This window comes from Eleutherodactylus coqui, chromosome 11 (genome assembly GCF_035609145.1).
Source record: "Eleutherodactylus coqui strain aEleCoq1 chromosome 11, aEleCoq1.hap1, whole genome shotgun sequence".
Taxonomy (NCBI): Eukaryota; Metazoa; Chordata; class Amphibia; order Anura; family Eleutherodactylidae; genus Eleutherodactylus; species Eleutherodactylus coqui.
Window position 1 is genome coordinate 5,957,049 of NC_089847.1, and position 14,797 is coordinate 5,971,845.

Here is a 14,797-nt window from a genome sequence, read left to right on the forward strand (position 1 = left end):
GAGGAAGGAGAAGGGAAGGCGAGAGGAGGAGAGAGGAAGGCGAGAGGAAGGATAGATGAAGAGAGTGGAAAGAGAGAGGAAGGATAGAGGAAGAGAGAGGTAGGATAGAGTAATAGAGAGGAAGGTGAGAGGAAGGAGAGAGAAGTGTTCACACAGTGTTATTTACTATGTCAGGCAGTTCCAGCTGCCCAAAACAGCCCCCTGACAGAATCCCGAATGGAAAGGGAACCATTCACTGCCATTAGTCAGATGGACGCCACTTTGGTGTCCGTTCATTTCCCTTATATCGGAGTACACAACCGCGCAGCGACTGCGTTACTTTACACCCCAGACATAATGGAAGCCCTGTCAAATGGACACCAGAGTGGAGTCCGTCTCACTAATGGCAGCGAGTGGTTCTCTTTGTTCCCAGTCGGTTGTTCAGTCTTCGGCAGCTGTAAGGGAACCCCCTGAGCAGTAAATGACGCCGTGTGAATGCTCCCCTCTCTTTTTCTCTGTCTCTTTTTTCTCATGCTGTCACTCTCCTCTCTACTTTCTATCCTTTGCTCTCTTTTTCTCCTCCGTCTCTTCCTCTCTCTCTGTCTCTTCCTCTCTTTCTGTCTTCCTTCTCTTCCTCTCTCTCTTTCTTCCTCTGTCTCTTCCTCTCTCTTTCTTCCTCTGTCTGTCTTCCTTCTCTTCCTGTCCCTCTATCTTCCTCTCTTTTTGTCTTCCTCTGTCTTTTCCTCTCTGTCTTCCTCTCTCTATCTTCCTCTGTCTCTTCTCTCTCTCTCTTTTCCTCTCTCTCTGTCTCCCTTCTCTTCCTTTCCCTCTTTCTTCCTCTCTCTGTGTCTTCCTTTTCCTCCTCTCTCTTTCTGTCTCTGTCTTCCTCTGTCTCTTCCTTCCTCTCTGTCTTCCTTCTCTTCCTCTCTCTCTGTCACTTCCTCTTTCTCTCTGTCTTTTCCTCTGTCTCTTCCTCTCTCTGTGTCTTCCTTCCTCTCTGTCTTCCTTCTCTTCCTCTCTCTCTGTCTCTTCCTCTTTCTCTCTGTCTTTTCCTCTGTCTCTTCTCTCTCTTCCTCTCTCTCTCTCTCTCTCTGTCTTCCTCTGTCTCTTCCTCTTTTTCTCTGTCTTCCTTCTCTTCCTCTTTTTCTCTGTCTTTTCCTCTGTCTCTTCTCTCTCTGTCTTCCTCTGTCTCTTCCTCTCTCTGTCTTCCTTCTCTTCCTTTATCTATCTTCCTCTATCTATCTTCCTCTATCTCTCTTTTCCTCTCTCTGTCTTCCTTCTCTTCCTCTCTCTGTCTTTTCCTCTCTCTCTGTCATCCTCTGTCTCTTCCTTCCTCTCTGTCTTCCTTCTCTTCCTCTCTCTTTCTGTCTCTTCCTCTTTCTCTCTGTCTCTTCCTCTCTGTCTTCTTCTATCTCTCTTTTCCTCTCTCTGTCTTCCTTCTCTTCCTCTATCTCTCTTCCTCTCTTTTTGTCTTCCTCTATCTCTCTCTTCCTCTCTCTGTCTTCCTTCTCTTCCTCTCTCTCTCTCTTCCTCTTTCTCTCTGTCTTTTCCTCTGTCTCTTCCTCTATTTATCTTCCTCTGTCTCCTCTCTCTCTTTTCCTTCTCATCCTCTGTCTTTTCCTCTCTTCTCTGCCTTCCTCTGTCTCTCGCTCGGTGTTCCGGCCTCCTCCCCGGTCTCCGGTAGGGGGCGGTCCTCTCGGCTCCTCCCATTACATTCTGCCCCCGGACCGCAGCCGCCCGGATCCGCCTGCCTCCTCCTCCCTCATCCCGCAGGCCCCGCCGGTCCCCAGCGCCATACAGGTAACGTGCGGGGGGTCGGGGGAGGCAGCGGCGGCTAGTTCAGGAAAGTCCCCGGCTTGTGGCCTAATCCGGATAACTCCAACTGTCACCCATGTAATAACAATAATACCCTCCCCGCAGTGTGATAGATACATATCCTCTATACCCCCACTGATGTGTGACATGTACATACCATCCTCCATATACTACATCTGCTGTGTGATATATACATAACCTCTATATAATACCTTCACTGCTGTATATACACATACCATCCTCCATATACTACATCTGCTGTGTGATATGTACATACCATCTTCTATAGAATACCCCCTGCTGTGTGATAGATACATAACCTCTATATAATACCTTCACTGCTGTATATACACATACCATCCTTTATATAATAACCCCATTGTTGTGTGATATACACATACCATCCTTTATATAATAACCCCATTGTTGTGTGATATACACATACCATCCTTTATAGAATATCCCCATTGTTGTGTGATATATACATACAATCCTCTATATAATACCTTCACTGCTGTGTGATATACACATACCATCCTTTATATAATAACCCCATTGTTGTGTGATATACACATACCATCCTTTATAGAATATCCCCATTGTTGTGTGATATATACATACAATCCTCTATATAATACCTTCACTGCTGTGTGATATACACATACCATCCTTTATATAATAACCCCATTGTTGTGTGATACATATCATCCTCTATATAATACCTTCACTGCTGTATATACACATACCATCCTTTATATAATAACCCCATTGTTGTGTGATATACACATACCATCCTTTATATAATAACCCCATTGTTGTGTGATATACACATACCATCCTTTATATAATAACCCCATTGTTGTGTGATATACACATACCATCCTTTATATAATAGCCCCATTGTTGTGTGATATATACATATCATCCTCTATATAATATTCTCTGCGGTATGATATATACATGCCATCCTCCATATAACCCCCACTGCTTCATGATATATACATACCATCCTTTATAAAATAACATCACTATTGTATAATATATACATACCATCCTCCATATAATAACTCCCCACTGCTGTATGTACTATACATACCATCCCCTATATAATAATATAACCTGCACTGCTCTGTGATATATACAAACCATCTTCTATATAGCGGTAATACCCCCACTGCTGTATGATAGATACATAGCTTCTATATAATACCCCCCGCTGTGTGATATATACACCGTATCTTTCGCTCTATAAGACGCACGTGATAATAAGATGCACCTAGGTTTTAGAGTTTAAAAACAATAGTCTGCCCCCCCCAGACGAGGCAGTGGGGTACTACAGGAGGCATGAAGAGCCGTAGTACCGCCGCCGAATGAAGTATATACCACTTGTCAGCCTGCCGTTCAGGATCCAGGGACAGCCGAGTGTAGATGTAATGGCGGTCTTATTACTTGTCACCCAGGAGCCCTGAATGCCAGGTTTACTAATTATAGCGCTGTATGCGGTATAAACGCTGGCGTCGGGGCTTTTACCCACTAGCGTTTTTTTTTAACGCTGCGACATCGCTGCGTTTTTTAACTACAAGTGTCAATGCGACTCCCTAACGTAAAACCACACGGTTGCGCTTCGGTGGTTTTTGTGCGATGCGATTTTAACATTAAAAAGCCCCATTGACATCTGCAGTAAAAAAACGCTAGTGGGTAAAAGATCCAACTGTGCAGCTGGCATTCAGGATCCTGGAAGAGCTGAGTGACAATGCCATGATGATTCCAATAGTTGTCACACAACTTTCCAGGAACCCTGTGTGCCACGTCTCATTATGGTGAGGTATGGGGGGTACATTTCAGCATAACTAGGCAGATCTGCTAATCAGGATTTCCAGATTATCGGAGAGGTGACTGACAGTTTAATGGGGGTCCTATAGGCCCATTTAGACCCAACGAGTCTTTTGAGCGCGAATCGTTGGGTCTAACTGCGCAGACATCGTGCATTTCCCGTTAACGAGTTGTTCATCGTTGTCTTTCAGTAAGCTGAAAGAGAGCGCTGAGTCTTATCAGTGCGGCGCGATGAGTTCTTAGCGGGATACCGCTGATACTATTGTATCCCACTTGGAGAACACAGCCGGAGTATGAAGAAGACAAGCGGTCCAGCTGTCTTCTGTTTACCCCGCTCAGAGTGCGAGCTGAGCGCTCCGAGAACACAGTAGGAGTATGCAGAAGACAGCACTGCAGCTGTGTTCTGCATACCTGGCTCAAAGCGCTCAGCTGTACACCAGCTGAGCGCTCTGAGAAGACAACAGCTGTATACATAACATAGCGGTCTCGCTTGTCTTCTGCATACAGAGTGAGCCTTCATTTACACACTTAAAGGGGTTGTCCCGCGCCGAAACGGGGTTTTTTTTTTTTTTAACCCCCCCCCCCCCCCCCCGTTCGGCGCGAGACAACCCCGATGCAGGGGTTAAAAAAACAAACCGGGTGGTACTTACCCAAATCCCGGCGGTCCGGCGTCTTCATACTCACCTGCTGAAGATGGCCGCCGGGATCCTCTCTCTCTCTGTGGACCGCAGGGCTTCTGTGCGGTCCATTGCCGATTCCAGCCTCCTGATTGGCTGGAATCGGCATGTGACGGGGCGGAGCTACACGGAGGCGGCATTCTGCACGAGCGGCCCCATTGAAGACAGCAGAAGACCCGGACTGCGCAAGCGCGGCTAATTTGGCCATTAGAGGCCGAAAATTAGTCGGCACCATGGAGACGAGGACGCCAGCAACGGAGCAGGTAAGTATAAAACTTTTGATAACTTCTGTATGGCTCATAATTAATGCACAATGTATATTACAAAGTGCATTAATATGGCCATGCAGAAGTGTATAGACCCACTTGCTGCCGCGGGACAACCCCTTTAAGCAAAGTGAACGCTCTAAACTGTCACACTGCCGTTTGAGCGATCATCTTGCCGTGTGAATGCACACAATAATTATCGCACAACAGATGTCTTTTGAGCAACTTGAGTGATAATTGTTGTGTCTAAATGGGCCTTAATGGTTGTCACCCTGTTTTCCAGCTGATTGGTGGGGGAGCAGCAGCAGTTTCCGCCGGCGCTCACCAATCGGCTATTCCTACAGGTGGCTCTCCTCCCCTGCTATGGAGCCGGCAGCTTTGTGATAAGGATCATGTCCGCTCCATAGCAGGGGAGCTGCCTGTACAAACGGCTGCTGCTCCTCTGCCCCACCAATCAGCTGTATGTACAGGCGGCTCTCCTCCTTTATCACACAGCTACCGGCTCTATAGCAGGAAAGGAGAGCCACCCATATGAGCAGCTCATTGGTGGGGCGGGGCAGCTGTTGGATACAAGATGTGATACTGGCGGGGGGGGGGGGGGGGGGGGGGGGCGCATGGAGGCTCTAGTACCCTGTTGTACCACCTCTAGCTTGGATACAAGAAGTCCCCCAGGCGATCACACCAGCAGTGAGGCCAGTGTGCCACTTCACAGCAAAGCTGCTCACCCTGAGGTCTCCAGACATGAATGTGTCCGTGTTTATCTTGATGAACACGGCCGTCATCAGTAACCAAACTAAACCTGGATTCATCGCTGAAGACACCCGGTTCCCCTCCGTAGCGTCCAGTTTCATTGTTCATGACATCACTGCAAACGGAGGCGACGGTGGGTGTCAGAGGCCGTACATGTAATGGGGGCCGCGAGACCAAATGTCCCTCAGCCAAGAACCTTCAAATGGTTGTGACAGACACAGGGTGTAACGGTGGTGCCCCCTGTATCTGGCTGGCGGACAATGAAAATGTTGGAGCTGGTCTGTAGGGGGCGTCCTGAGCCCGATCACCTTGTGTGTGCCCTCACACATCCACTGGTCCCAACACCCCCTAAGAGTCTGGTCAGACGCTCCTCTCTAATGGTGGTCTGTAGGGGGGGTCTTGAGCCCGGTCACCTTGTGTGCCCCCATCCACTGGTCCCAACACCTCCTTACAGTCTGGTCAGACGCTCCTCTCTACTAGTGGTCTGTAGGGGGCGTCCTGAGCCCGGTCACCTTAGGTACCCCCATCCACTGGTCCTAACACCTCCTTACAGTCTGGTTAGACGCTCCTCTCTACTAGTGGTCTGTAGGGGGCGTCCTCAGCCCGGTCACCTTGTGTGCCCCCATCCACTGGTCCCAACACCTCCTAACAGTCTGGTTAGACGCTCCTCTCTACTAGTGGTCTGTAGGGGGCGTCCTGAGCCCGGTCACCTTGTGTGCCCCCATCCACTGGTCCCAACACCTCCTAACAGTCTGGTTAGACGCTTCTCTCTACTAGTGGTCTGTAAGGGGCGTCCTGAGCCCGGTCACCTTGTGTGCCCCCATCCACTGGTCCCAACATCTCCTAACAGTCTGGTCAGACGCTCCTCTCTACTGGTGGTCTGTAGGGGGCGTCCTGAGCCCGGTCACCTTGTGTGTCCCCATCCACTGGTCCCAACACCTCCTAACAGTCTGGTCAGACGCTCCTCTCTACTGGTGGTCTGTAGGGGGCTTCCTGAGCCCGGTCACCTTGTGTGCCCCCATCCACTGGTCCCAACATCTCCTAACAGTCTGGTCAGACGCTCCTCTCTACTGGTGGTCTGTAGGGGGCGTCCTGAGCCCGATCACCTTGTGTGTGCCCTCACACATCCACTGGTCCCAACACCCCCTAAGAGTCTGGTCAGACGCTCCTCTCTAATGGTGGTCTGTAGGGGGGGTCTTGAGCCCGGTCACCTTGTGTGCCCCCATCCACTGGTCCCAACACCTCCTTACAGTCTGGTCAGACGCTCCTCTCTACTAGTGGTCTGTAGGGGGCGTCCTGAGCCCGGTCACCTTAGGTACCCCCATCCACTGGTCCTAACACCTCCTTACAGTCTGGTTAGACGCTCCTCTCTACTAGTGGTCTGTAGGGGGCGTCCTCAGCCCGGTCACCTTGTGTGCCCCCATCCACTGGTCCCAACACCTCCTAACAGTCTGGTTAGACGCTCCTCTCTACTAGTGGTCTGTAGGGGGCGTCCTGAGCCCGGTCACCTTGTGTGCCCCCATCCACTGGTCCCAACACCTCCTAACAGTCTGGTTAGACGCTTCTCTCTACTAGTGGTCTGTAAGGGGCGTCCTGAGCCCGGTCACCTTGTGTGTCCCCATCCACTGGTCCCAACACCTCCTAACAGTCTGGTCAGACGCTCCTCTCTACTGGTGGTCTGTAGGGGGCTTCCTGAGCCCGGTCACCTTGTGTGCCCCCATCCACTGGTCCCAACATCTCCTAACAGTCTGGTCAGACGCTCCTCTCTACTGGTGGTCTGTAGGGGGCGTCCTGAGCCCGGTCACCTTGTGTGTCCCCATCCACTGGTCCCAACACCTCCTAACAGTCTGGTCAGACGCTCCTCTCTACTGGTGGTCTGTAGGGGGCTTCCTGAGCCCGGTCACCTTGTGTGCCCCCATCCACTGGTCCTAACACCTCCTAACAGTCTGGTCAGAACGGCCGGTGGGGGGACAATTCATCGATACGACTGTCCAGCTTCTCACATTCCATTCTAATCGCGCCACAACTCTAATCATCTACATATTTGCTTGAGATGTAACTCCATGCCAAGTTTTGCAGCAAAATGACAACTCCTTCAAAGGGCTGGATTGTTTTTGACAGTGAGTGTATAGACAGACCATCCATACCAGACATACCATGATAACTCCAATGCTGTCTGATATATACTGTACATACCATCCTCTATATAATATAACCCCCCTGCTGTAGTATTTCCATAAATGGTATAGTATAGGTGTATATACAGAATTGTGAGAACGGCGTTTACCCCGACTGATCATAAAGTTATTCCCTATCCGGTAGATAGGGGATTACTTCAGATTTTAGTATAACTCCTCCGAGTGTCAGTTCAGAGTTTGCTACATTTGTGTTTCTAAAATCCATCGTGAGATACAAGATGAAATATCAGCTCATTTAGGCTGGGTTCACACAGGGCGGATTTGCCGCGGACATTCCGTGTGGAATTTCGCCGCGGCAAATGCGCCTGCGGCCGCTAATCTCGGTATTAGAAAGCCAAGTGGACGAGATTTCTCAGGAATCTCGTCCACACGGGACGGCAATCCGCTGCGTTTAATCCAGCAGAAACCGCAGCTGCGGCGCGGCTTTGCCGACCGCAGCATGTCCATTCTTTTTTTCTTTCCGCTGCGGCCGCGCTCTCCTCTATGGGAGCGCCGGCCGCAGCGGAAGAGCAAGCGGCCGGGCCGCTTCAAAGCCGCCGCGGGTTTTTCCACGGCGGTTCTCCCGGCGGAAATCTCGTGGTTTTTCGCTGCGGCCAAATCGCAGGATTTCCGTCGGGAATCCGCCCTGTGTGACCCTAGCTTTAGGGGTATGGTTACATGGTGTCCAAAGAAGTCTATGGAGAGGAGGAGGAATCTGCAGAGTGAAAGAGAGACATCGATAGTGCTGATGCTTCTAGTAAGTGTTTTATTTCACAAGAGAGCAAGATCTCCTCCTCTCTATATGTGCAGTGTACTGAGATATCATAGCAGCGGTCTACACCCACCAGCTCAGAGAGAACTGGGAATCAGAGATGGAGCCTGCAGAAGAGAAAACTGGTGATAGATGCAGAATACCAGCCATACAATTGACAGTAATAGTGTTATTCCTCATGTACACACGGCACTTTAATGTTATGACTGATCTGCGTACCATCCTCCATATAATAATATCCCCTGATCCCCTTATATAACAGTACCCGCTTCCTGCTGTGTAGTATTTAGAAACTGATCCCGCTCCATACACAGCGGGTGCCGTCTGTCATTGACTGTTGACACCAACCCACAATAGCTGTGGTCAGTGTTTGTACTGATCGTGGCTGTTAACCCTTTAAATGTCCACCATTTGGGATCCCGAACCCCTCACGATGAAACGGCGAGGTGGCATTCAGTTGTCATGACAGTTCAGGGCCTTCTGTATGTCCCCAGGGCTGCATGAATGATGACTGTGACGCATCTTGATAGATTGCTCGTCAGAATACGGTGTAACGAAATACTATGGTATTGCATTATATTGCATGACCAATCGAACGATCGCAAGTTCAAGTCACCTTAAGGGACTTTTTTAAGGGGAAAAAAAGTAGTTTAATATAAAATTTAAAAACCTTCCTTTTTCCACATTGAAAAAAACCAAAACATAATTGATATCATCGCGTTCATAAAAGTCCGATCTATGAAATGTACGCATTACGTATCCCTAACTATGAACATCGTCAGAACCAATCCGAATGGTACCAGTAGAAATCACAGATCGTCACGCAAAAAATGAGCCCTCATTCAGCCCCGCCGACGGAAAGATAACAAGGTTACGGCGGTCAGAAGGTGATTTTTTTTAATACTTTGTTTTATAAAAGTATTACTAAAATAAAAACTAATAAATTTGGCGTCGCTGCGATCGGAACCACGGAATACAATTAGGTTATTTTTGGTGCAATTTGTGCACCTTAAAAACAATAACCCCAAAGATAACAAAATTGCAAGTTCGTTTTCCATTTCCCTCCTTTTAGAAATGTTTTTAACCCCTTAACACTATATGACCTACGGTTACATCATGGCAGGGTTGTACTTAAAGGGGTTCTCCAGGGAGAATGCTACTGATGGAGTATCCTCAGGATAGGTCATCAATAGTTGATCGGCCAGAGTCCGTCACTTGGAACCCCAACCGGTCAGCTGAGTGGGCACATGCTGTATTCTCCATGGAAGACCCCTCTAATACAATAGGATGTAAACTTACATCATGGCGATGGCGTGGGATCAGAAGCAGAGCCCGTGCCATCCCGCAGAGGGTGACGGCTGTTACCGATAGCCGACCTCCCGCTGCAACACCCGAGATCAAGGAGAACATTGATCTATGCATTTAACGCCCTACATGTTGCGGTCTATGTAGATCCCTTCCTCTGGGACGTCATCGGACCCCCGTGCTCTAATCGCGGAGGGCCATTGGGTTGCCATTGCCTATGATCGCTAATACAAGTGATATCATAGCGATCATACCTGTTATGGTTCAAGTCCCCTACAGGGATATAAAAAGTGTTCAAAAAAAGAGGAAAATAGTTTTTTTTAAAACTTACAAAAAAAACTTTTTGTGCTCTTTCCCATATTTGTATTAAAAAAAAATAAAAATTTTTTAAATCCTACATATTTGGTGTCATCGTATCCGTAACGACCCGTACAATAAATGGAGCACACTATGTATCCTGCACGGCAAAAAACAAAACTACAAAACTGACGCAAAATGCTTATTTTCTTTAGTTTGCCTCCCAAAAAAAAACTAAATAAAAGAGATCAAAAAAGCCATATGTACCGCAAAATGGTACCAATAAAAACTACAGCTTGTTACGCAAAAAACAAGCCTCGCACAGCTCCGACCGTGGGAAAATAAAAAAGTTATAGGACTTTGAACGTAGCTATGTAGAAAAATATTTTTTTTTTCCAAAAAAGGGTTTTTATTGTGGAAAAACCTAAAAATAAAAATAAGAATTTTTAGTATTGTCGTAATCGTAGCGGCGCACAGAAAAAAAAGTATCATTTCATTTATGCTGCATGATTAATGCAGTAAAAAAAAAAATTTAAAAAACCCCACAATAGCTGAATTGATGTGCTTTCTTTCTGCTCTCAAAAAAAGCAAATAAGTTTTACAATATAGTCCATGTACCCAAAAATGGTACCAATAAAAACTACAGTTGCCCACGCAAAAAACATCCCTCATCCGGCCGTGCCGATGGAAAAATAAGTTATGGCTTTTGAAAAGTGGAGATGAAAATCGTTGCGTCCTTATGGACTAAATAGGCCGCATCCTTAAAGGGGTTGTCCCGCGAAAGCAAGTGGGGTTCAGCACTTCTGTATGGCCATATTAATGCACTTTGTAATATACATCGTGCATTAAATATGAGCCATACAGAAGTTATTCACTTACTTGCTCCGTTGCTAGCGTCCTCGTCTCCATGGTGCCGTCTAATTTCAGCGTCTAATCGCCCGATTAGACGCGCTTGCGCAGTCCGGTCTTCTCCCTTCTGAATGGGGCCGCTCGTGCCGGAGAGCTGCTCCTCGTAGCTCCGCCCCATCACGTGTGCCGATTCCAGCCAATCAGGAGGCTGGAATCGGCAATGGAACGCACAGAGCCCACGGTGCACCATGGGAGAAGACCTGTGGTCCACTGTGGGTGAAGATCCCGGCGGCCATCTTCGCAAGGTAAGTAAGAAGTCACCGGAGCGCGGGGATTTGGGTAAGTACTATCCGTTTTTTTTTTTAAACCCCTGCATCGGGTTTGTCTCGCGCCGAACGGGGGGGCTATTGAAAAAAAAAAAACCCGTTTCGGCGCGGGACAACCCCTTTAAGGGGTTAACCGTTCTTCAGTGCATTACATTGTACCACTGAAAAATAAAACTCAATATTCAAGACTGGTTCAAAAATTGGGCGACTTACTATTGGCCCATTTGCCCAGACCTAAGGGCACCCCTAATATGAACACTCGACAGCATCATTTAGAGTATAGGGCATTAGAAGCATCACGGGTTATTTAACCAAAGATACGAAGGGTGTTAGAAACAATTCGGACTATTACACCTTCACTATCAGATGGCACCATTAATGTATCAAGGTTCCTGATGAGCCTATATGAGACAGAAACGCGTTGAACCAATTTTTGAACCAGTCTTGAACTAATCTTGCACGTGAACCCAGTATAATCATCTACCGGTGATCTCTGATTAAGAACCAATTTTTAATCGGTTCTGAATCAAATCGTGCATGAGAACCCATTTTAACCATTTTTTGGGGGCCTCCGATTGACATCGAACCAATTGTGAACCAATCTTGAACTAATCGTGTACGAGAACCCAGCACAATCATCGACCGGCGCTCTCTGACTAAGAACCAATGTTTAATTGGTTCTTAACTAAGTTCTGCATGAGAACCGATTGTAACCATGTATTGGTGCTCCCTGACAGACATCTGACCGGTCGTCATTCTTTAACCCTTATTTATATAACAGGGAATTGTCGCAGATCAAATGGAACCCTTAGTCTATTGAGAACCGATTATAATTAATGATTGGTGTCCCTCGCCCCTCATCGAATTGGTCGTTGCATCGGTGCTAATCTATAAGTTGGGGCCTTTCTCCGGGTTTAAATATTTGTTTATTAAACACTATCTGGAGATTACCGCCTACAGTGGGGTCACCGGCCCCTAACTATCTCGTCTAAGAGGATACAGTTGGACACTCGCCTCTAAATACATCCAAATAAAGGCATATTAGTCTGCATTATCAGACTGCCCTGGATAGGCAGTGCTGCCCCATACTAAACTCCTGGGGGGCCACCTTCACCTCCTTTTTCCGGGTTCTTTCCCAGTGTGGAACCGTCTTTTGTATCCCTCTGCCTCTGTGAATTGTATTGAAAAATAAAACTCGTCTCACAAAAACAAGCCCTCAGGTAGCAACGTGGGCAGAAAATTATGATTTTTTTGAAAGTGGGGAGGAAAAACCAAAATTTGAAAAAAATAAAAAGGCCGAGTCATTAAGGGGTTAATGAGCTTATCTTGGGTTCTCATTTGCTTCTGCTTAGACTTGTTCTCTCTTTGCAGATTTTCATCAGATGCCGTGAGGTTGGGCAGAGGACGCCCGTCCGCCTGGTACCCGCTCACCCTGTTGAAGCCCAGTGTCCTGGCACCCAGCATGTCAGAGGGCTGGGCTCCTGCGCAAGCCCCTTCTTCATCCCAGCAGCAGACCCCACAGCATCCCATCGCACTTGGTGAGCATCCCATCGCCAACCCAGCCTCTGCCGATAACCCCTTGGGCTGTGCCGTCTACGGCATTCTGGTGCAATCCGATCTTGGGCTCCAGCATCCTCCCTTACCCCCCAGCGAGCCTTTGCACAAGTGCGGACTGTGCGGACATGACCTGAGCCACCTGGCCAACCCGCAAGAACACCAGTGCATGCCCTCGGCCAGCCAGGAGCGCTCCTTCCAGTGCACCCAGTGCCTGAAGATCTTCCACCAGGCCACCGACCTCCTTGAGCACCAGTGCACGCAGGTGGAGCAGAAGCCTTTTGTCTGTGGGGTTTGTAAGATGGGCTTCTCCCTGCTGACCTCGCTGGCTCAGCATCACACCGCCCACAATGGCAGCTCCTTAAAATGCTCCATTTGTGAGAAGACATACAAGTCTCCAGAGGCGGAGAGAGCTTGTCTGCCCACAGCGCCCCCTCCTGTGCCGGCCACGACATCCCTTGACAGACCCTTCATCTGCACCTTGTGTCACAAGCCATTCAAGCACCTGTCAGAACTGTCCCGCCACGAGCGCGTTCACACCGGGGAGAAGCCATACAAGTGCACGCTGTGCGACAAAAGCTTCAGCCAGTCTTCACACCTGGTGCACCACAAGCGCACCCACAGCTCCGAGCGCCCCTACAAGTGCACCGTGTGCGAGAAAAGCTTCAAGCATCGCTCCCACCTCCTGCGGCACATGTACGCCCACTCGGGCGAGCAGCTCTTCCAGTGCCAGACGTGCCAGCTGCGCTTCAAGGAGTCTTCTCAGTTACTGCAGCACCCTTGCACACCGGCCGGCGAGCGTCCCTTTCGCTGCAGCGCCTGTCAAAAGACTTTCCGTCGGCCTTCAGACCTCAGGCAGCACGAGCGGACGCACAGCGAGGAGCGCCCGTTCCACTGTGACCTGTGTCAGATGAGTTTTAAGCAGCAGTACGCGCTCATGAGGCACCGGCGGACGCACAAGGCGGAGGAGACCGATAATTGCACCTTTTGTGACAAAGGCTTGGCCTTTAGTCAGCACGGGGCCGAGAGCGTCTTCAAGTGCAACGCTTGCCAGCAGGGCTTCCACCAATCACAGGACTTGTTACGGCACAAGTGCGGGCAGAGCGGCACGGAGCGGCCCTTCCAGTGCAGCGTGTGCCATAAGGCTTACAAGCGGGCGTCCGCGCTGCAGAAACACCAGGCCGCCCATTGCACGGAGAAGCCCCTGCGGTGCACGGCCTGCGAGCGGCGCTTCTTCTCCTCCTCGGAGTTCGTGCAGCACCGCTGCGACCCCGCCAGGGATAAACCGCTCAAATGTCCGGACTGCGAGAAACGGTTCAAATACGCGTCCGACCTGCAGAGACACCGCCGGGTGCACACGGGCGAGAAGCCCTACAAGTGTCCGTCCTGTGATAAGAGCTTTAAACAGAGGGAACATCTGAACAAACACCAGAGCGTCCACAACAGAGAGCAGCATTACAAGTGCTTATGGTGCGGCGAACGCTTCCACGAACTCAACCAGCTGCAAGAACACAGCGCGCAGCACACGGCCGACGGCGCCTTCCAGGTGGCCACGTGTCTGCCCTGACTCACTGTTGAGTATATGACGCTAGTGCCCCTCCACACCGACTACCAGTCCAGCCTGTATACTCCTGTCCTAATAAAGCAGTGTATACGGAGGAAGTGTTTCCATGGACGCAGCTGTCACGCGTGTGTGTTACATATCCGCGCTTGTATCGCCGCTAGACCGTAAATATGCATAATACTGTGCTAAATGTATGCATTAGAGACCACCACACTACCTGCCCCCCGAGCCGCTGCACGCTGTCTGTTCTCTCATCATTATACGTCCTCTGATGGTAAATGATGGGGGTGATCGGCCCGTCCTCTGATGGTAAATGATGGGAGTGATCGGCCCGTCCTCTGATGGTAAATGATGAGAGTGATCCGCCCGTCCTCTGATGGTAAATGATGGGAGTGATCGGCCCGTCCTCTGATGGTAAATGATGGGAGTGATCGGCCCGTCCTCTGATGGTAAATGATGAGAGTGATCGGCCCGTCCTCCGATGGTAAATGATGAGAGTGATCGGCCCGTCCTTTGATGGTAAATGATGAGAGTGATCGGCCCGTCCTCTGATGGTAAATGATGAGAGTGATCGGCCCGTCCTCTGATGGTAAATGATGGGAGTGATCGGCCCGTCCTCTGATGGTAAATGAT

At 49.2% G+C, this 14,797-nt stretch overlaps 1 protein-coding gene across 1 annotated transcript; it reads left to right on the forward strand.

Moving 5' to 3' along the window:
- Positions 1-1,547: 1,547 nt before the first annotated feature.
- Positions 1,548-14,275, forward strand: ZNF319 (zinc finger protein 319). Its single transcript, XM_066582653.1, has 2 exons — positions 1,548-1,779; positions 12,418-14,275. Exon 2 carries the CDS (start codon positions 12,509-12,511, stop codon positions 14,165-14,167), a length of 1,659 nt encoding a protein of 552 aa, XP_066438750.1. The 5' UTR covers positions 1,548-1,779; positions 12,418-12,508; the 3' UTR covers positions 14,168-14,275.
- The last annotated feature ends 522 nt before the right edge of the window (positions 14,276-14,797 follow it).